At 42.7% G+C, this 20,986-nt stretch overlaps 2 protein-coding genes across 5 annotated transcripts; one reads left to right on the top strand and one right to left on the bottom strand.

Annotated features, from left to right (window-relative positions):
* Positions 1-924: 924 nt before the first annotated feature.
* On the top strand, positions 925-6,391 carry LOC308126089 (angiopoietin-related protein 7). The gene is made up of 9 exons (XM_080490202.1): positions 925-1,132; positions 1,509-1,762; positions 2,322-2,537; positions 3,270-3,389; positions 3,460-3,574; positions 3,669-3,806; positions 4,347-4,563; positions 4,658-4,853; positions 4,924-6,391. Exons 2-9 carry the CDS (start codon positions 1,595-1,597, stop codon positions 5,068-5,070), a joined length of 1,317 nt encoding a protein of 438 aa, XP_080346328.1. The 5' UTR covers positions 925-1,132; positions 1,509-1,594; the 3' UTR covers positions 5,071-6,391.
* On the bottom strand, positions 6,378-20,765 carry snx9b (sorting nexin 9b). Of its 4 annotated transcripts, none has more exons than XM_080490198.1 (19): positions 20,470-20,765; positions 19,136-19,222; positions 17,244-17,318; positions 16,232-16,363; positions 15,497-15,574; positions 14,351-14,513; positions 11,894-12,029; positions 11,699-11,786; positions 11,019-11,144; positions 10,787-10,904; positions 10,563-10,693; positions 10,363-10,466; positions 10,172-10,275; positions 9,958-10,035; positions 9,621-9,697; positions 8,685-8,774; positions 8,248-8,362; positions 8,041-8,132; positions 6,378-7,864 (listed from the first exon to the last, which is right to left on the bottom strand). In XM_080490198.1, the coding sequence occupies exons 1-19, from the start codon at positions 20,479-20,481 to the stop codon at positions 7,817-7,819; spliced, it is 1,854 nt and encodes a 617-aa protein (XP_080346324.1). In that variant the 5' UTR covers positions 20,482-20,765; the 3' UTR covers positions 6,378-7,816. The 4 variants fall into 4 exon arrangements, with proteins under 4 accessions (XP_080346324.1, XP_080346325.1, XP_080346326.1 ...); XM_080490199.1 differs by having other exon boundaries at positions 11,699-11,783; XM_080490200.1 differs by lacking the exon at positions 15,497-15,574.
* Between the last annotated feature and the right edge of the window lie 221 nt (positions 20,766-20,986).

The raw sequence follows: 20,986 nt of genomic DNA, 5'->3' as shown, positions 1-20,986 counted from the left end.
ATCTATTTAATCAAATATAGATATTTTTGGGGGTAAAAAATGTAACGTTAGTGTGTGGGTCACAAATTGAAATGAAAGAAAATATAGTTAACAACCATAACTGTGACACGACTGCAGGCCTGCATAAAAGTACCAGAAATACCTTCACAACTTTCAACATACTATTTAATATCTAAGGATGTCGACGCTGATAAGCCTCAAAATATCTTAATGAATCACATAACCCAAAACTTGCTTCTCAGCAACTAGTGGCCTGTGGACCACATGTGACCCTGATATGTCTTCTTTGCAGTCCACGAGATCATTCCCTAAAATGGTGAAAAGATGTAAGAAAGACCAATAACTACATTTGAATCAATTGCAATTATTATAGTATTTTCAACAAGCTGAATTTCCACATCCATTTAGTTCTCTTATTATTATTGTTATTATTCTCGTATTTAGTTCTCTATATCATCAAATGGTCTTATAATTTAGCCCTCTGGTGGGGGAGAAGTTTTGTCACCCCCACTATGATCAAAGTTGCTTTAGACCTTTTGTCTTTGCTCTTCACTGTCCGTGTGTGAGGGTTGGAAATGCTTGCTTGAATGGAAAATACAATTACTTGAAGTGATTCATCTCGTATACTGTTCATGTAGCTTCAATCACACCGAGAGGGAGAAATGTTTTAAAAAATCTTTTAATTATCAGAACATCAAGCAAAATCCAGTGAATTTGAGGTAACTGACAAAAATAGAAAAATACTTTTTTTTTTTTTTAAATGACAGTTTTGAAACGTGAATACTTCTTGAAGATGAAAGTCAAAGGTTTCGTGATCTTGCTTTAAAAGGTCTCATTTTTACCTATAACTTCACAATCACTTCCCTTTGTGTGAGCGCTCGTTCCTCCCATCCCTCAGGCAGTGAATCCTCTTAGAGGTGGATTATTGGACTAAGATGTCTCCACTGAGGAGGAAAGCAACGGAAAGAGAGCCCAAGGGAGGAACAGTAACGGAGGGACAATGAACACGAGACGTACAGAGTGACAGAATAAAATAGTGAAGGAGATACAAGACGGGGAGAAGAAGAAAATGGAGAGAACCCCATGGCCCAATAGGAGCCAGGAATGGGGTAGAAGAGGGAGTGTGACTGAGGTAAGTCCATCACGTTATCTCAAAGTGTTTGACATCCAACGGCTTCATTTTCCTCTGAAATAAACGGAATCCGGTAGTTTGTTCTAATTATATAGATTTTGTCGTATTTTATAAGAGCTACCTGTCAAAACCTCCGTTTGGCTTTAAGAGCAGCTGACGTGCACATGCTTGTGTGTCAGTGTTTATTGAATTACCCCGGGACAAATTACAGTAATGTGATAGACTGAGGGGATCACCTCCATGCCCTCCGAGCTGTCCAGACACAAGTGGCGAGAAGTGTGGAAAAAGACTGAGCGCATGGACGTGTGCGCCACCGTGTCACGTTGAGCTACCTCAGTAAATAGGAAATATTAAGCAACTTGTATTTTCTCCACAGGGAGAGTCAATACAGCCTCACATGGTGAAGCAGACGCTGCAGTGTCCCACGCCTGCTTTCACTGCCACGGCAGGGACAGACTAACCATGGTGGCGGCAATGTCTCTCCTGTCCCTGTGCAATCCCCCCGGCTGGGGCATCTGCTCCGCGCTCTGCTTCTTCATCCTGTTGCTCCCGGAGGCCAAAGCAGACAACCTGAACACGACCACTACGCAGAACGGTGGAGGTTCCCAGTGTGGGGAGTACACAAATCAGGTGATTACTGTAAACAAACACATCAACGTGCACACATTTTCCCACAAGACCACAGAGTTGAGACTGCACTATCACTGGGAGAGTTTTAAAATGTGGCTTAATCTACCTGGATTAACTGAGTTGAATATTGCTGTTGATATAAATTCAGATTCACATCAAAACCTGGTCTGACCGAAGACTTTTTTTTTGTATGTTGGGAAGTGTAAAACAGTGGTGTCTCTCAAACCATGTGGAATCTACCTTAAAGTCTATTTAGTAAATAAAAAGCACATTTCCACTGCACTTTTCAAGTGTTGAAAGATCTTCCCACTACATGTAAATAATACTTACTGTTTCAAGTGTTGCTTTACAACAAGCAACACTGAACTTCCAACCTGAAGCCTTCAGAGACAACATCACACAATGTGAAATTATTGAGAACAAACCAGAAACAGGAAGTTTTGTTTCAAATAAGTATTCCATATTGGCAAAGCCGTTGAAATACACGATTATTGTCTCAATTGAGTAAAACAACCAACAGAGCATAACTCATATTAATGTTTTCATCCGCTTTTGACAGGTGTTGGAGAATGGGATGTGTCGGCTGGTGGCCACGTTGCCTCAGCTGGACGAGCGACAATGCCCGGATATGTTTCGCTGCACAGACGAGGTTTCCTACTGGCTGCACGAGAACGAGGAGAGGAAACAGCAGATTGTGGCGCTGAAAGAAACCATCTCCGAGCTGCAGGAGGAACTGAGGAACCACAGACACCGCATCAAAGTCCTGGACCTGCAGGTGACATTTCCATATTGACTTTAGCGGGACCTGGGTCATCTGTCAACAGCAATCCTTTCAGCTGCTTTGAGTATTTGCTTTAGCCGACCTGGAGACCAGCTGAGTCTTCACAATGTGACTTCTTTTTTCTAGACTCGCATCATTTTGCTCTTTTTAATTTTTTTGAAAAGCATTTGATCAAATTGGACTCTCCCCACTTGGTTTGAAAGGAACTTTTCCCAGAAATCTGAAAGGAAGGTTGCTTTCTTTACTACCGCGTATATTCCCAGATACATTTAACATTTGTGTTGTATAGTTCAGTGATGTTGTGCTTGGTCATCAGGCTGGCCTCCCCCCACCCAGCATGTCCTTGACCTCAGTCACTAACAGGATTAGCGTCCTACTCTTCCACGTGTTGCCTCATGGGTCTCAGGCCGTGAGCTTATACAAACACAGAGTCTCAGCTGGACTGATCAGTGGCCGTAGGTGGACAGTAGAAGGGGCTTGTGTGTTGTGTATAAGCATCGGGAGGCCTCAGGGTTTGAGGTAATGGGAGTTAGTCTTATCCTCTGTTTACAAGCTAGGAATAGATCGGTGTGGCTTTAATGTTTTTGGAGCGGTCCAGTTTATCCTGAGAGTGTCCGCAGATGTTCTAGATTTTAACATACAAAACACAAAGGATGGCGTGAGATCATTTTATTTGTGGAGATTTCTGACTGTCGTTGCATTTTGTACCGATGTGTGTGGCGTCAGAGTGCAGAGAAGATCCACCAAAACATCTCGTTGGAGCAGCGCTTTCACGAGCTGGAGTTGCACTACGCCGAAGCCACCACACTGCTGCACCTACAGGGCACCCTGATCCTGGATCTTCAGGTACTCTGCGTCTCTCGCTACATTTAGATTTTGGCAGCTTTTCTGCACTAACAGTGGTTCTTTTGTTCAGAGCCAGCTCCACAACTTGACACTTGTCGTTGATAAAGTCAAGAGAAGTCCCGGTTGCTCAATCAACATCGTCCGCCCCAACCCTCTCCTGAACGCTCAGCAGGCCCTCCATCCAGGTATTCGCCAGTGGTGTGAACTCTCCCAGCAGAGGGTGCCAAACCCTCTTTATTTCCCTCCTACTCAGTCTGGGCTCTCGTGTTCTTCCCTCAGCGATGCAGCACATGAGGAACTGTCCCGTAGACTGTGCCTCCATCTACTACAATGGGGTGAGAAGATCCGGTCTGTACACTGTGGTGCCATCGCTGGCAGGCATACCTGTAGAAGTCTACTGCGACATGGACACTGATGGTGAGTCACATTCTTGACCAATAACATGTTACATGTTACAAAGTGAGGATTGTTCCAAAAATACCACCAGAAATATAGAGAGATAGAAAAAGGCTGTAAATATTATTGAACTTAATTTTTTGGTATGTGCCTCAGCTTCCTCTGTCTCTCTAAGCAGACCAACACTGGCTCGATGATGTAGAGTTCAGCACTATGAGGGATCCAAAGCCTCCGTTGCCAGAACAATCGCCTGCAGACGTAGATAGCTCTCTGCACCCTATGGCAGCAAATCAAGGCTTGATTTCATCCAGTATAAATTAGTCGAAGCCTTGCTGATAGCATTGCATGACAATGAATAATTTGCAGGAGTTGGCCAAAGTGCCTTGCCTGTCACTTTGCACAGGGTTTGGCTCAATCAATGGCAAGGCTTCTATTCAAGTGTCAGCGAGCTCATGTTACACTGTGGTATGTCCCTGAGCCCGAGGGCAGTGGCCAGTACCACTGACCTGGAATCCCTCCGACATGGCGTTCACTCTTTCTCTTTCTTGTTTTTTACCTCAGGTGGCGGCTGGACTGTAATCCAGCGGCGGCTCGATGGCTCAGTGAGTTTTGACCGCAGCTGGAGGGATTACAGGGAAGGATTTGGTGACCTGCATTCAGAGTTCTGGCTGGGCAATGACCGCATACACGACCTGAGCACCCAGGGAGACTACAGCCTCCGCATCGACCTGGAGGACTGGAGCAACACACATAACCATGCCCTTTATCAGAGCTTCAGGTCAGCGTCTGAAGCTTGTGTTGAAGCAATCATTCAAACACGGACACAGTAATCCCTGACGTTGTATATGCTGAGCGCTCCGCTGTGTTCACAGTGTGGAAGATGAGGAGCATCAGTACCGTATCCATGTGGCAGGCTTCAGCGGCACGGTGCAGGACTCGTTCAGCTGGTACCACGACAAGCAGGGCTTCAGTACACCGGACAGTGGCAACATCTGTGCCGAGATCTCACACGGAGGTTGGTGGTACAACCAGTGCTTCTATGCCAACCTTAACGGAGTCTACTACAGGGTAAGTCGCACAGATTTTCACTTTACTCCTTCATTACAGACGTAGTGTTTACTCTTCCTCTACCCTGCAGGGAGGCCACTACACTCCAAAAGGGCTGGGACCGCTGGGTCCTGACGGGATCGTCTGGTATTCCTGGAGAGACTCCGATTATTACTCCCTGCGTAAAGTGGCCATGATGATCCGACCGCGCAGCTTCCAGACCCGCGTGTCACCCTGAGCCACTGTCACCGTGACAACAGTGTGAGCACAGGGACCGGCAGGGATAAGAGACTGTGTATAGTAACGCGTGACAACTCCAGAACATTTCAATGGACAGTTTTGTAGTGAGCGAACCTACTGGGTAATGTCCTTTTTATGTTTTTGATTTACATTGATCTTGTTTTTGTAGATTTCTTGGATGTTTTTTCATTCAGTCATGGTAAGTAAGGTTTACCATTTTTTTTTACTTTTTTTGTACCGTAGTTTGATAAACCTCACATGAGACACACTTTTAGTTATACCAACAACAAAAAAAAGCCACTATATGTCACCATTTATGAGTGTTTTGTTGTAATCAACATTTCTGACTTTCAGCAAATCAATTGTGTATTTTTGTATTAATATTAAGGTTTTATTACCATCACTTAAACTAAGCCAAGGTAAAAAGAATAAATCTTTCATTAGACATTACTCAAACCTGAACTCATATGTTAAAGTGCTCCTGTCTAAAAATAGAATAATGCAGAGATGATTTGCAATCTAAGAATAATGTTTTGTGGATTAAGAAAAATAAACATATACAATTATGGCATACGAGAAACCGTTTTTTTCAATTGCTTTCCAAGATAAAGGTCACCAATGTCTTTTCTAATTAAATATACACCCTGAATACTTTGACAGTTTGTCACTCGCACAGCAAACAGTTTCATGTTTTTGGCCTGTGAGAGGAAACCCAATGCAGAGAGAATACACAAACTCAATACTGACTGCCACACAACCATGTGGAACATATAAAAACTTCCAATTCTATATCAATATAACACCGATCACCTGGAGCTTTTATCACGCTTTACTCAGTTACCTTCTAATTACTTCACACTGGAGTTCCTGTTGACCTTTGGGATATTGGCAGGGCCGCGCCAATACAGCATTCATGTGACGAACAGAGGTAACAGAGGCTTTATTGCCAATAAAAAGACCTGCAAAGTACATGCATGCTTTTAATAATTACTCACAATTACGGGAATATTCTGAGCTTATCTCTGCATATCCAGCTGCACCTGATGGCAGCCGGAGTGGCTCGACCGTCTAAAAGGGCTCTTTCACTTCCTCCAGCAGAAGACGACACAAACTGCCCTCCTCACACAAACGGCACTCATTTTCATTCCTCCCCACGTCCGCGCAATACTCTGCTGAACTGAATGAGGGCTTTGCCGTGAGGAAATCAAAGCGTGCACTGTTATGCAGTCTGCACCATATAGAGCAACGGCGGTACGTCTCTCTTTCGGCACAAACACACATTCAAGCATTAAATCAACGAATGCCTCACTGAGTACAAATCATGGTTTTATTAAATCAAACAATTTATTTATTTTTTTGCTCTTTTGAGTGAAAATGTATTGCAAATACTTCTATACATATAGTATCTCTCCACGACAAGAAGCACCTGTTAGGTCCGACACATACATACAGACATACATGATGCGGCAACAGATCAAGCCTGACGAACAAAGAGTGAAAGAGATTAACGTTTGATTGAAATTCGGGCAGTGAAAAGCAACAAAAAAAAAACCCAAAAAACAACTTCATACATGACATAACCCAGGTCTTTGTCACAAACTCTTCTTATAGTACAAATATGTTACGATTATTGTTGCTATTACACCTTCATATCAAACACCAGACAAAGGACACGTTTTCTCCGGGAGTCCAAGAAGGGATAGTTAGTTTGGCAAAGAGATTATAGACCGACCGAGTTTTTAGCTTTAGATAAAAGTAGAGTTCTATCCAAAATTTTGTCTCATGAAATGTGATACGCAGGACTGGAGGGCCACAATGAAGTGAAGTGATGTTATTTTTGTCTCGAAGGGGAAAAGCGGGATGAAGGTGGAGCTTCCTGTTAGCTTTTGAGGAAATGCAGGACGTGGGGGGGGGGTGGGGGTTAAGGCACTGCCAGCAGTGGACATACAGAGGACACACACTCTGAATTCACCAACTCTTCGAGCACTCGGATTCCTAAAGGTCTACACCTCAGCTTCAAGCAAAAAAAGTTGGAGACTTCTCAGAATGTGTAGAAACGAAAACAACTCAAACGATCCTGGTTTTGGATGAGAAATATAGAGTAAAGCTCGGTTATGATGTTTTTAAGCTACGATTAAAAATCAACTAATTGGCTCTCCCTGTTAAAAGCAAAGTGAATGACTTTGGTTTTTCTGGTGTTAGTTCTTAGTTCTAGGTCTTAGTACTGCAGCCGACGACAGTTTTGCCAGAGTTCTTTGTAACTTGGAAGAAAGGAAGAAAAAAAAAAAAAAAAAGAAGTAAAGTATTGCTGGAGAGGGTTTGCACCAAAACCTGTTTAAAAATTATTTTAACTTGTGCACTGAGATAAGCCACAACTTGGTTGTTTTCTTCCCGCGTCTCAAAGCTGCGGACCTTGAACAGAGGAGATCGCTCATGATAATGACATGCTATCATTGCTGCTCCGAAACCAAAAAACCCCCATTTCTCCTGATGCACATCCTCATTACCTGTTCATAACCTAACGAGAGCGACGAACAGAGAGCGACTCCGCAAGCTGGGGCCGGTCGCACGAGAAGGAAATGCAGCAGTGAGGCAAGAGCGAGAGAAACAGAGAAGTGAAATTTAAATTAAAGGGAGGGAAAAGAATGCAAAATAAGCAAAAAAAAAAACAACAACAAAAAGTCTTGTGGACGTTGAACTGGTTCAACTCTTCCCGTCTTGTAGTGCGACTCTGGCGGCTGCTTTCACATCGTAGTGAACTGACTGTGTGCTTGTCTAAGTTTTGCAGCAATCTGGGGGGGACAAAACAAGAAAATGCTGACATGAACAAAAAAACAAAAAAAAAAAAGAATAGTCATGTGACACTTTTAATTTCTCAGCACTATACAATCCCACCGTGGGTAGTGACTCAATGAAAAGGACAACGACTTGCATTTAATGTGACGGATGGTCAATAAAAGTGTCTTACCGTCTCGTAAAACTTGACTTGCTCCTCCAGGTACAACTGCATGACCCTGTTGTAGTCATAGATACGATTGCTATGGAAATGATTCATCTCAGCTGTGCCACACAACAACGAAGAAAAAAAAAAGAAAAGAAAAAGGAAACCAAGAAGATCAGGCGACACACTGTGATTATCAGCATTACTGTAATATTTCTTTGACTCGGGCGGTACCTTGTAATGCATAGGACATGACGCTGACCCGTTTGGCCATGGTGGCTTTGTCCTGAGGGGTAATTTTACTGGTGGCCACCAGCTGGTCGCCTTCCTTCACTTTGTCTATGGCCGCCTGTGGGAATGGAAAAGAAAAGAAAAAACACAACTTCAATTTCAATTGGAAAGGATTCTTTTTTTTCTTTTTTAAATGTTACTACCAAAAAAGCCTCTTGAGGTAGAACATTCTTACAAAAATCAGAAAAAAAATAAATTAGTTATGGGGAAAATAAAAACAATTGGACCTGGTATTCAACAACCACATTTCCATTGAAAAAAATTAGACTTGTTTTTCTAGAATAACATGATAAATTTATAGGAAAAAATATTTTAGGGGTCTGTTTTTCTAAATTAACAACCTCCAGCACAAATATATATATATATATATTGTCATGTACCTTATGGAACCCGATTGTGTCGGGAAAGCATCCCAGAAGACCCTTATATTCGTTGTTGGTCTCCATGACGAAATGAAGGTCTTTCTTGGGCTAAAAAAGGAAGCAGACAGACACACAAGACAAGATTAACGTAAAAAGGAAAAGGTAAGCGCCTCCAATTGGAACAATAAATGTTAACGTCAGGGCAGGAAATGATGCAAGGTAATGATAAGAATGAATAGACGGAAACTATTGATGATTGGACAGAACAACTGTGTGTCTGACAGGAGAAACATACAACAGGGAGTTAAATATATACACAGAATAACATATGATCCAAAATATTCATATAGTGTGTAACATTCTTCCGTTATCCAAAGCAATGCTGCATGCAGCGGCAGCGTCTATGGAGGAAAGAAATCTACACCGTTCCAACACTTAACTGCGACTCAAACTATCTCCTCTAAAGTCGGACTAACATAAAACTGTCTGGAGCAACACAAGCTTACCAGACGAGTCCTCCATCTGGGAGCTGCTGAGACACCAAGAAAGCCAAAAGTGGACTTTATTGCAAACTGCTCGGGCAACAGAAAGCTCTCAAACCAGCCACAGTGAAATAAAAAGGGCAAAATAAAAACTTGGGAAGTGGGGGAAAATGACTTCGACCGAGGTACGTATCTAGGTTGTGAGGTTAGAACTCTATTAAACAGTACAAGTGGAATGTAAACACTGGCTGTAATCAGGATATGTTCACCGATAATGTGAAAGGCTTCAAAGAAAGTATCTAACACTTATGTCAGGGATACATTGTTTTTTAAACTTCCTTATTTATTTTGACGCTCTGGCCAGAATGCTTATCACCACCATCCTAACCGGGATCAATTTTCTTGTTTGAGTTGTGCAACTCTTAACTGCAGTGACATCGCAACTTCTCACGGCGGCTGTTGTTCAACCAACCTGCTCGGCGACCATCTGAGCGATCTCCTCGTACGTTTTCCCCGCTGCTGTCATGGCGTCCGTCAGGGTCGACTCTCCTGCGGCAGAGAAGGGGTTCAAGTATGTCACCACTCTGTTTCTCAACGGTCCGTGCGAAACGCACGAGGCTTCTCAACTCGCTCACACACAATGACTGACGGCAGAGCGAGTGGCGTCTGCCGCTCGTCTAACCGCGGCGGCGTTTTGATCTTTTGACATTTCAACCAAAGACAAGAGGGCGACATGCTCGAACCTGCAAGTGTCAACACCCGAGGAAATTCCTTCGCCGCAAATTCTCACACCGTCTGCGTGTTCTTACCTTGGTAACCGCTGCTGGTGAAGACGGAGGAAAGGTTCTGGAAAGCTTTGCCGATTCTCTGGTACTCCTTTGGCAGAGCTAGGAAAGAGACAACCACACATGGATTGGTTTTCCCCAGAGTGAAAACTCAAAAATACGACTCTTTAACATAAAGAGAAGTGGTGCACCACGTAAAGGGCGCGGCCTGTGTGATGAAACACATGCTTGAACTTACGGCCTGTACATCTCTTCCAGTGCTCGTTTCCCACCGTGAGGATCTCCTTCACCCCGTCGTCCATGGCTTTGGTAAACCTGCTGAACTGCTCACATTTCTGCTCCCTGCACGCCAGGAGGTCGCGTCAGTATACAGCCGTCGGCACATGTTAAGTGGAATTCTTTGACCGGATGAGCTCGATCCCAACTCACACTTCTATAAGGTCCAGGTCTGCACCTTCGGGCTCTATCGTGGAGAAGATCATCACTCCCACGGTTTCGTCCTTCTCCGCTTTTCTTTTCCCCATCTTCCAATCCTAAATCAGCACAGTATCGATGGTTCGAATTTGAATGTATTGCTCAAGTGAAGCGTTTTATGTAGAATCTTGAAAGAGATTTGAAAACACACACACCTTCTCATCCTTGTATGTGAGGAAAAGCTGAAAGACATCGCTGTAGGAAACTACAGGGTGTCGGCACATCCTGGTCATCCAGCCTTGCAAACGCTCCATACGCATCTTAATAAACTCTTCCTCAAACCGCCCTTTAAACAGAGGATGAGGAGATCACACTTCGATTCATTTCCTTGCCATGTATTATCTAGAATTTGTTGACACCTCTCGCTTCAGACACCCACCTGTCACCTGTTTGTCGGGCAAAGAAGGGATGGGGATGGCTGATCGGAACTTGTCCAGGAGTCTCTCATACAGCCAATCGAAGTGCTTGTATCTGTGATTGACGGTTCGGTTTGTGGTCTACAGATATGAAAGCAGGATTAGAGCCCTCTGCAGGCTGCTGAAAACCCAACTTTTGCACATCTTGAATTCTGGAAAAAAAAAAAAAAAAAAAAAGCCAGTCTGGATACTCACGTTGGGTGTAATCTGGTACTCGATGTAGCTCTTGAGGCCGTACAACTTTGAGCCTTTTTTTGGGTCCGCAACAACACAATCCAGCTGGCTTTGTGGGTAAGACCACACGGGCCCAACTTCTCCCATCTGAGAACCAAATGTGAAGATTTAGTTTTACGCTTGTCCACACAGCACGTCACGCCAATTCTAAAGCCAATGTGGCAAAAGCACAACACAGGAGTCTGCAACCCGCGGCTCCTTCCATAGTGGCCCCCCTGACGCTTTCACTAAGCTATACCTAAATAAACATTGAATCATATTTTTATTATATTTACACGCCAGAGTCATTCTGAAAATGGCTTTTATCTCACGGATTAAAAAAAGCTTTAAACTAATCAGATTCTATCATTTAAAAAAAAGGCGGCGTATATATGAGACTTTAGAAGCTGCGTAAGCCTCATTTTAAAAGGTAAACGTGTTTTGCGGCTCCAGGTAAATTTGATTTGGTGGCAAAAATGATAAAAAATGGCTTGTTTTGGTCATGAAGGTTGCAGACCACTGGCATAGCACTTCTACTAACCGCATTACAACTGCAGTACTGCGGATTACACAGATATTCAAATCAGGTAGAACGACATTAATACCACGTGTACTTGTGCGATATCGTATCGAGCACGCTCAAATAATCAAAGCTGACTCACATAAATTGGTAGCCTCTCTTTGCCCTTGGTGAGCTGCTTGCACAGGAGGTAGAGCTCTGGGCCAGACTTGGAGAAACCCGGGAACCTGCTCGAGAAGAGAGTGAAAACATTGCCGTTTAATCTCTGAAACTCTTCCGCAAAAATCGGAGCGGAGTGGAAACATCACTAAGAACAGAAACAAACGTAATAACCTACTTGTTAAGGGAGATTTTCATTGAAGTGGCATGAGCCCCTCTCTGTATCGCCCCGCTGTCTCCCGATTCCAATTCAGGGTAACCGCCGGTGGATTTCACATCATCCCATTCATCGTCCCACTCATCGTCCTCTGCCCCTGAGGTTAATCACATACATGCGCAAGTAAGCTGCTCGTTACACATTCAGGGACAAGAAAAACACAGTCAGCGCGGCAATGAAAATACCGCCAGCTTTACTTTGCGCTAAGCGATTTTTCCACTTTGGAAAGCTGTAAAAATATTCATGGATTAAGGCGCCGCTCATTCCTACGCGGGCTCTCCAACTTTGAGAAAAGACAGTTGATTTTTCATGGACTTGCATTAGCTTGAGGGAGAGTCATAACCCAAACAAAGTGGGTCACTGGCATGCGCTGAAGATATGTTTACAGCAACATTTTTTTAAAACAAATGCTGCAAATTCCCTGAATATTGCCAATCATATCTTGTGACGATATGTCAAAAATGCGCACTCTATAATTAGAATTGCTTCAAAACTGCACATGCAGCTACAAAACCACCTCAAACTTCTTCTAAAGCCGATATTAATCATTGAACACCATTCTCTCAAAGAGTCTGTAAATTTAAATGTTAGAAGAAAAGCATGCCGACAACAGCAAAACATACAGCAAGATTGAATATGTGCTCAAGCAACTAGAGAAAATGTCTCTACTCAAATATATTTAAAGATTACGGCTGTACAGAAAGAATGCAAATCAAAATATTGGGTCAAAATGAGGTTTAAATGATCCAACAAGGAAAATAGTTTAGCTTAACTAAAAGACAACCACTTTCAAGTGTTTCTTCATAAATTACACATAAAACGTATAAAATAGCCATTACATTTGTGCAAAAGGAAAATGATTAAAATAAGCAGAAACAATCTCTGTTTACTAAAAAAAAAAAAAAAAAGCCATCCCACATCCTGTCTGTCTAATCAGGTCAGACATGCCGTCACAAAGCCTCAATACAGCGTTAATATCAAACCTGCACACACGTTTTCAAAATGTGAGTCGGGCCCTTAAACTCTCATGTGCAGCGTTTCACACTTTTCTCAATCCACACAAGAATTAGTAGGCTTCCAACGGGACTGAGAAGGGATACCTGTGTAATCAATTAGGTAAGGATAGGGGTAGATATCTTTGGCAAGGGAGAAAGAAAAGGAAAAATCGGTTATTTTCTTTTGCACATTTCGTGCATTTTTCTGCAGAAGCGACTGAAAAAAAAAAATTATGAAAAAGAGGTCAAGTAATTGTCTGAGTCATGAGTGAGGCTAACTTTTCCACCGTCTCTTAAAAAAAAAAAAGAAAAAAAAGAAGCACAATCTTGATTTGATGTCCTGTAAATATACTGGAGCGTCTCGGTGGTGGCGCGACGGAGGAAACGCATCTGGAGTCTAAAGTCACTGCAAATCTGTGAAGATGAGGGGACTTTGGGTACATTTCTGTCAGTGACAGGTTAAACACTGATGGGTAATACGACTTTTTGGTACATTAAGAATATCAAAACGAATCTGTCCGAATGCCAGAGTTGACTTTCTGCAGCTACACATGAGGGAACTGAAGCCAGAAATCAATGACCCTGCAAGAACGAGGAAGTGCATCTTATCTTGGAACAATATTTAACATGGTGAAAAAGATCAAATGTTTGGAATCCTTGCTTTTGAGAGCTAATGTAAGCTTTGCCGAAAGGATCATGGTGGCTCACGGCATCGTTTCTCTTTGTACTAAACTTTAGTTTTCCGAAAACGTTTTGCTTCAACGTCTCCTCACATCCTCCAAAGTGCAGCGTTACTTCTCTCAGCCTCTGTGATACGATTCGGGGTTACGATGAAATATGAACATAACATAATGAAGAAGGTGAGGAATTTAAGAGTGACAAAGTAAATTAACTAACAGATTTTTTTTGACATAATAATACGAGAGAAGTTGAATCCTGAGCTGTTACTGCTAATAATCAACTGTTGTGTCACAGAGGACATCTCTGCACGGGGTTCTATGGTAAATCTGAGGTTCCAGGAGTGAGCAGTCTATCTCCACGCTCCCTCTCCGAATGGCTAACAAACTTTATAACACTCAGGCACAAAACAACTTGTGACCTTTGGAGTCCAGCAGTCCTATTAAGGCATCCTCACAAACACACTTAATGTCAATACAGTCTTTGTTTTCAGATTTACCAGATTACTCCTGTGGTTTAAAAAAAATTAAATAAAAATGTGACGGCCGCGTCAGCCTGGCGAACACTGAACAACAAACAAACACCACGATGTGAAAAGGAAGGAGCATTTTACAAAGACGTGGAAAGTGTAGAGACGTTTCAAAATAAAATCCTCCTGTTCTTATGGCCGTTTTAAGTCGAGATATTGATCAATAATGTGAATATAGCATCAGAGCTGACTGTACTGCTGGTCTATCAAGCTTACCGGGGCCTTGGTAAGCCTGAGGATGGCCATGTGACCCCCAGGGGTCCGCAGCACCCCTTCCGGTCTGGGTGCCTTCGGGATTGGCCGCCCAGTTGTTGTTGTTGTTGGGAGCTCCAGAAGCGTCTGTGTTCCACGCTGACCAGGGATCGTTACCATTACTAGCCTGCAGGCGACAGAATAATCTCAGATTAAACAACGGCGCAGACAGCAAGGACTGAATGGATTCCAGTCAAGTCTGCCGTATTGCGGGGAATCTTAAAAAAAAACATGCTTTCCAAAAGGTGCGATGGAGACAAGGCCTTCACCAAGGAATCTGTTGATGGATGAATCAAACTAATGAAAACAGCACAGCTTGTAACCGCTGCCTCATAGACGGTGTAAATGAAAGTACCCAAACAAGTGTTTAAAAAGGGACCACATGCTTACCCACAAACGTTTCCATTTCACCTTAAACACTTCTACTTACAGCTCTTGTGTTTGCAAAATGCATCTGCATGCCGTTCTAGCAGAGCAGGCATACACACTCCTTAACAAACATGCAGGCACATGCATGCAGCAGTGTCCGTGTGTTTGCCTTGTATATCTTGATACTAGTTTCACATCAAACTTAAACTCGGTGTGGTAAATACACAATGTAATGCACATTCACAAAAAAAAAAGCAAATTGCTGCAACGTCATTAAAATAAACACACACTAAAGTAGTGAGGTTCAACACACAAACAGCTTCTTGCATTTGGCAGCAACTTTACTGCACAAAAAAAAAAAACAGGACTTGTAAAATGATTAGAATTAAAATAAAATGCATTCCGATGATCGTTTGGACTAAAAGCTCCTGTGATTTGTCAGTGTGATTATTCAAGTGAGATTAAGAAACTCGGATCTTGAAATGTTTCGACTGTGCTGGTGCTGATTTGTACAGTTCAAATATGACGCGTGAGACTTGATTGGTGTAGCAGCGTCAGTGTGTCTGTCCTTTAATGGCGAGGATGAGATCATGCTTTCAGCAGGCACTAGGTAGAGGTGGGGGAATTTGTCAAAGCAGACCAATCAGAGAGGCGCTTGGCTTTGGGCAGAGGATGGCTGAGGGTGGAAGGGCTCTGGCTTTGTGCCTCTGGCCACGCCCACCACCCCCAAGTGGCGATTACCTCATCGGGGGACGAAAGGTAGGGGGAAACTGGGGTGTCGGGGGTGTCTGGCTTGGGACTCAAGCCCCCAGCATCCACCTTGAGGGGAAAAGAAGTCGACGTCATCACAGAGCACACGGAGCGAAGCTGTACACTGAGCAGGGAGTGGGTTAACGTGATGCCACAGTGTGCGTTTGCTTGTGTGTGTGTGTGTGTGTGTGTGTGTGTGTGTGTGTGTGTGTGTGTGTGTGTGTGTGTGTGTGTGTGTGTGTGTGTGTGTGTGTGTGTGTGTGTGTGTGTGGATGAGCGTGTGCAATAGGGACGACGGCTGACACATTTCCTGCCCTGACTCAACCACTTACCAGAGGCCTCGAAAAAAAAAAAAAAAAAAGACTGATCCAGCAGTGCTCTCATTCCTGTGGAACTTCCTTCCTACTGACAGCAGACGATTTCTACAAACTTATTTCTTCTCTGTTCTGTTTAAGTCAAGCCTGCCGCAGTTATTAATGTCACAAATATAGTGACAATCTACCATAGCAGCTGCTCTCACTTCTGCATCTCACTGCACTCAGTAAAACTGCCGTTACCTTCTGCTTTTTTCACACCATCAGAAATTCTTTTGATAAAAAAAACTAAACAAAAAACAAACAAACAAAAAACAACTTGCGAGTGGCCCGTGTGTATATTTACACGTTCTGCCGCAGTAATAAGAGAAGTCAGGGCTGCAGAGGTCCTTTGACTACATAAGTGTGTTACCTGGTTCTGTGCAGGCGCTGCTGCCGGGGCGTACGCGTCAAACAAAAACAGGTCCGAGGACGCGGCGTTTCCTCCAGTTGGAGTCGGTGCAACGTTTCCAGCTGCTTGGAAAACAGGTGTTTGCTTCCCAAGCTGGAAAAAAAAAAAGAGAGAGAGAGCGAGAACAAGAGAGAGGGAGAGAGGATGGCCTGGTTAGGGGGGGAAATCTAAATTTCCATTGTGACTCCAAAAGGTACATTCTTCTGTGGTAACGTGACGGTGCCTCCACGATGTTTCCTGGCTTTTCTTCCTCTTTATCCAAAAATGTGAGAGAAGCGACATTTGTTTTTCTACTTAATCGATCTGAAAACACGTCAGGAGTTCGACCTGCTTTTGTTTTTGCAGCTCTTACTTCAACCAGCAGAGTGCACTCAGCCAGGTGGGGTTCTTCATTGGACATTACATAAGCTACAAACACAGACACCATCAGGGTATTTTTTTTTTTTCTTCTTCTCCATCATAAATAAATTGGACTCATAAACAAAACAGTGTGGAGGCAGATGTTGAGGTAACCTCAGGTCAGACGAACAAACACAACCACATGTCTGCAAATCTTTGAACTCGCACAAACTCCACATTGTCAGTGAGAGCTTAGAGGCTAAACTGTCGACAACACAGATTCGTGCTTTCCATCCAAGTGTCTCTCAGCTTCAGTGACTCACATCCCCACGGTGGAGTCAAGAGTTACAGGATCAAGCTGGACACACACAAACACCTTAATCAGCAGAACGTCAAAGGAGGCACATCCTGTTGGGATTTTGTAGTTAAAATCCAGAGACAGACGTCCTATAAAGTCTGCCTGAAAAGAGTCAATGTGACTAGTTTCTTTTTTCATCCGACAGATGTTACTAGTACATCTTGTACAAGTTCAATTCCAGACAAAATAGCAGAGTGCCTTGTTGCTCAATTCTCTAAAGGTCAAGTTAAATGCTTGCTGAAATCACCAACAGACAGTGATGGGAGCTCATTTCACCTCGATATAGTCCTCGGGCACCAGTCCAACCTCCCCTCTGGAATTCTGTGCTTCAATCCAGCCTCCTCCAATGCTCTGAAACAGACAGAGAGAGAGAGAGAGACAGAGAGAGAGAGAGAGAGAGAGAGAGAGAGAGAGAGAGAGAGAGAGAGAGAGAGAGAGAGAGAGAGAGAGAGAGAGAGAGAGAGAGAGAGAGAGAGAGAGAGAGAGAGAGAGAGAGAGAGAGAGAGAGAGAGAGAGATATGAATTGGCTTTTTTGTGGAAAAATCACTTTAAAAACACCGTACAACTTACAACACTTAGATGAGATTCTTACTATTCACGGATTATTTTTGAATTAAAGCAATAGGACAGATTGCAAAGTGTAACTAATGAAAAACCTCTGGTTTGGTTTACCGGTTCACACTAAGAATGCAAGATATTAGTAAAACATGTGATCATTTTGTTCATTACACAATCATGATATGATCGACAATAAACAAGTGAGTATTTGATGTTAATGCTTTACGTGGTATCCTATCAAATGCTGCCACAGGCTTGTTTTCCTCCTTTTCTGCTCACCGACCACTTTGGTTTAGCTGATTTTAAAAGTGCTTTACAAATAAAGCTGAGTTGAGTTCAGTGATAGACTAGCAACCTGGAATCAGATCCAGCTCACTGCAACCCTGAATCAGATAAATTTGTGTTAAAGATGGATGGATGATTTGCTGTTGTTCAATCTGTGCCCTTAAAGGATGTTTCACTTTCACGTACTTTCACACCCGCCGTAATCAGGTCGACCTGGCTGAGTCACCGGTCTGGTGCAGCTGGGGAAGGCAGACTTTTATTTTGGCACAAATTTGATTTTGTTGTTCTATTTAAGACGAGTACTGACTAACACAGGAGACACACGCTGTCCATTCTCTGGATATAGTTACCAATATAAAAACATCTGCGTTAACCACCACTGTAGGAGGTATGAGATAATTGCATTTATGTTTTTCATGGTTGCTGACAAATAGAGACAAGTTACTAGAGATATGTTGCCAATTTCTTTTAATTGCTTATTGCAATAAAGTAAATCAAGTTTGAAAATTGTATCTTAAAGTCTGTGACAGCAATGAGAAGATTCCCAAACAATATAAATAATCAGAAACATTAACAGAGCAAGTTTGTGATGAAGTAGTTTGAGTGCAGCTTAAAACGGACTTTGTCTAGAAACTATGTAGGTCAGCACATAGTGAGTGACCTTTGAACTGCCTGCTAACGGCAGAAGTGACTTCATGTTTACTTCGCCCTCATTTCTTCCCTTGTCCTTCCTTCCTTCCTTCCTTCGTAGATATTTGTGACACACATCATTGATCAGCAGGTCAAGTAATTTCCACCTGAACAACACTATAAGAAGCAGAACTTCTGTTACACTGGATTATAGGTCCTAATATATAGTTTGATTATAGGTAAGTAATACTAATTTAAAAAGAACTAACAAAAACATCATACTGGAGGACATAAACAAATACAATTTCCCCAATCTTATCCTGAGTCCATGTATTAGTTTTGATTGATCTCGTTTCTCCAAGTTGCTGTGAAAATCATTGCTGGAGTATTTGACATTAAACGTTTTCTCTTTCTCTACTTGTCTAAGTGTGTCAGATGTCCCGATGAGTCATGCTGCAGCTCACCGCATTTATTCATTTTATAAGCAACAGATTTTTTTTTTTCTTACTCATTTACTTGCTTGCCCTGCAACAGGAGTTCCTAACCTCTTATGTCAGCCCAAACTGCACAGGGCCACACATTCAGTGTTTTGTTTGGTAACCACAAATACATATACCGGTACACAGTATATATATATGCCATCCAGGTAATGGTTCCAGTCAAGAAAAATAAGAGAAAAAGCTGGTGATATTTACCTGATTGGTGATAGTAATCGTCTCGCCTTCTTTCACCGACAACTCATTGTTTCCAGGCTCAGCACTGAAGTCATATATAACCTTTGCCTGAAGTCAATCAAACAAACACACATACAGAGCTTAGTGCATGATGCACTATCTTCATATATGCACAGACAAATACAAAAGAAACACACCCAAAAAGCACTTGTAGAAGTCGAACTATTAAATCAACAAAGGTTAAAGTGAAACTGGACGAACTAGTTTTTCCTGGTATCTTATGCTGACTTTGTTAAAATCCAATCAAAACAAGTCCCGATACACCACATTACCTGCTTTCAGTTTAATACAGAGGCCCACGTCTACTAATCTGTCATTCCCCAAAGTTTCTCAGTGACATAGACACTAATGTAAAACTGAAAATAGTTTAATTTCTCAGTTTGTGCCATTCAAGAGTCCTACTGCCTTCATTATCGGACATGTGTCTGTGTGGAGCGTTGCCGGATCATCACTACATATATTAACGAGTCCTTCTCATGACTAACTTGTACATTTACAAGTTTTAAAACTCAGGTTTATTTACCTGTCATCTGTCAAAGAGACTGGATGAGGAGCACTAACATGATTCACATACGGGCTCGGTTATTGTTTGTCAATACGATCAAGTGCAGAGCTTTTCAACATTTTTACCCTTGGAGAATCTCCAGATTGCTTCTATTGATAAGTATGGACCCTCTCTCTATTCACTGAATGATCAAAACTTTACACTGACCGAGAATTGACCTACATTGTGTTCCTCATCCCGGGTTGGAAACCACTTCAATAGATTAAAAAAAAAAAAAAAAAAGTTTAATAAATGTTATTCTATCTAAAATATTTGATCCTCATTTTAATGTCAGTATTTTAGCAGTCTTAAAACCACACCCTTATTAAATCAAACTAATGTAAACAATGACATTATTCGCTTTGTAAAAGGTGCAGAGATGACAGTTACAGTACACAGACACGGACTACATTTCCCAGAATTCCACGGGGGCAGGAATGACCCGAACTGGAAAGGTAGTAAAATGTCACAAGACACTTTCTTAACGAGACACATTTTCCATGTATCGCGCATAATATTCGCTTTACATGTCATCCCAGCATATGTTTCGGGGGGGAAAAAAACCCAAAGGTGCCATTTTAAATACGCGATCAAAATATTTTGTGTCGATGGTAAAACTAAAGTAAAAACTCCACAACTCCGCAGCCTTCATTTATCGTCGGAGGGGGAAAAAATTAGGTAAACGACGCCAGGCGATTCGCTGCGGGCGGATCGGGGCTTTATTAAAGCACAGAAAAGTTGTCAGACTAACCTTATGCGCCATTATCGAAGCATTGATCAATCATTACAAAACAGGCCCCGCTGCAGTTTTCAGGATTTCCACTCCTCAGCTGGACATTTTCCCCCCGCTGCCGCTGCTCCTCAAACTTCAGGCGTAAACACGGATATTCCCTCTGGAACGCGACGCAGACTTAAAAAAAAAAAAAAAAAAGATTTCCGTTAAAAACTGGAAGAAAAAGGAGACGGTAACCGCGGGATTCGCTGAGTGCAACGGCCAAGTTTGAACCGCGTAAGTGCTGACAGCTCGAGGAGGAGGAAGAGGAGGAGGAAGAGGAGGAGAGGCGGGGGGGGTGGGGGGGCTGCTACACCGACCGAGGGAGAAACCGGAAAGGTGGTCCAGGTCTACTTCACTGTGCAAAAATACACTTTAAAAATGTTAGAAAACACATATGTGGAGGGAATATATTATATATGTGGAGCAGGCTATAAAAAATAATTCACAAAATGTTGTGTGCCTGCCTCTCCTTTGATTTCAGCGTCTCCATGTC

The sequence above is a fragment of the Lipophrys pholis genome (assembly GCF_963383615.2).
Source record: "Lipophrys pholis genome assembly, chromosome: 21".
In the NCBI taxonomy this organism is placed as follows: domain Eukaryota; kingdom Metazoa; phylum Chordata; class Actinopteri; order Blenniiformes; family Blenniidae; genus Lipophrys; species Lipophrys pholis.
The sequence above is the reverse complement of the archived record's forward strand: the minus strand, read 5'-3'. Positions and strand labels throughout refer to the sequence as shown.

Bases quoted from the DNA above. Each gene is read 5' to 3' on its own strand.
- LOC308126089 (XM_080490202.1), top strand. From the start codon at position 1,595: ATGGTGGCGGCAATGTCTCTCCTGTCCCTGTGCAATCCCCCCGGCTGG. The intron at 3,807-4,346 runs GTGAGTCACATT...TTTTTACCTCAG, and splicing joins CTGCGACATGGACACTGATG to GTGGCGGCTGGACTGTAATC. The intron at 4,564-4,657 runs GTCAGCGTCTGA...CTGTGTTCACAG, and splicing joins GCCCTTTATCAGAGCTTCAG to TGTGGAAGATGAGGAGCATC.
- snx9b (XM_080490198.1), bottom strand. The intron at 14,514-15,496 runs GTAATCGCCACT...TGTCGCCTGCAG, and splicing joins ACCTTTCGTCCCCCGATGAG to GCTAGTAATGGTAACGATCC. The intron at 10,467-10,562 runs GTGTGTGTGTTT...GTGCTGATTTAG, and splicing joins TCACATACAAGGATGAGAAG to GATTGGAAGATGGGGAAAAG.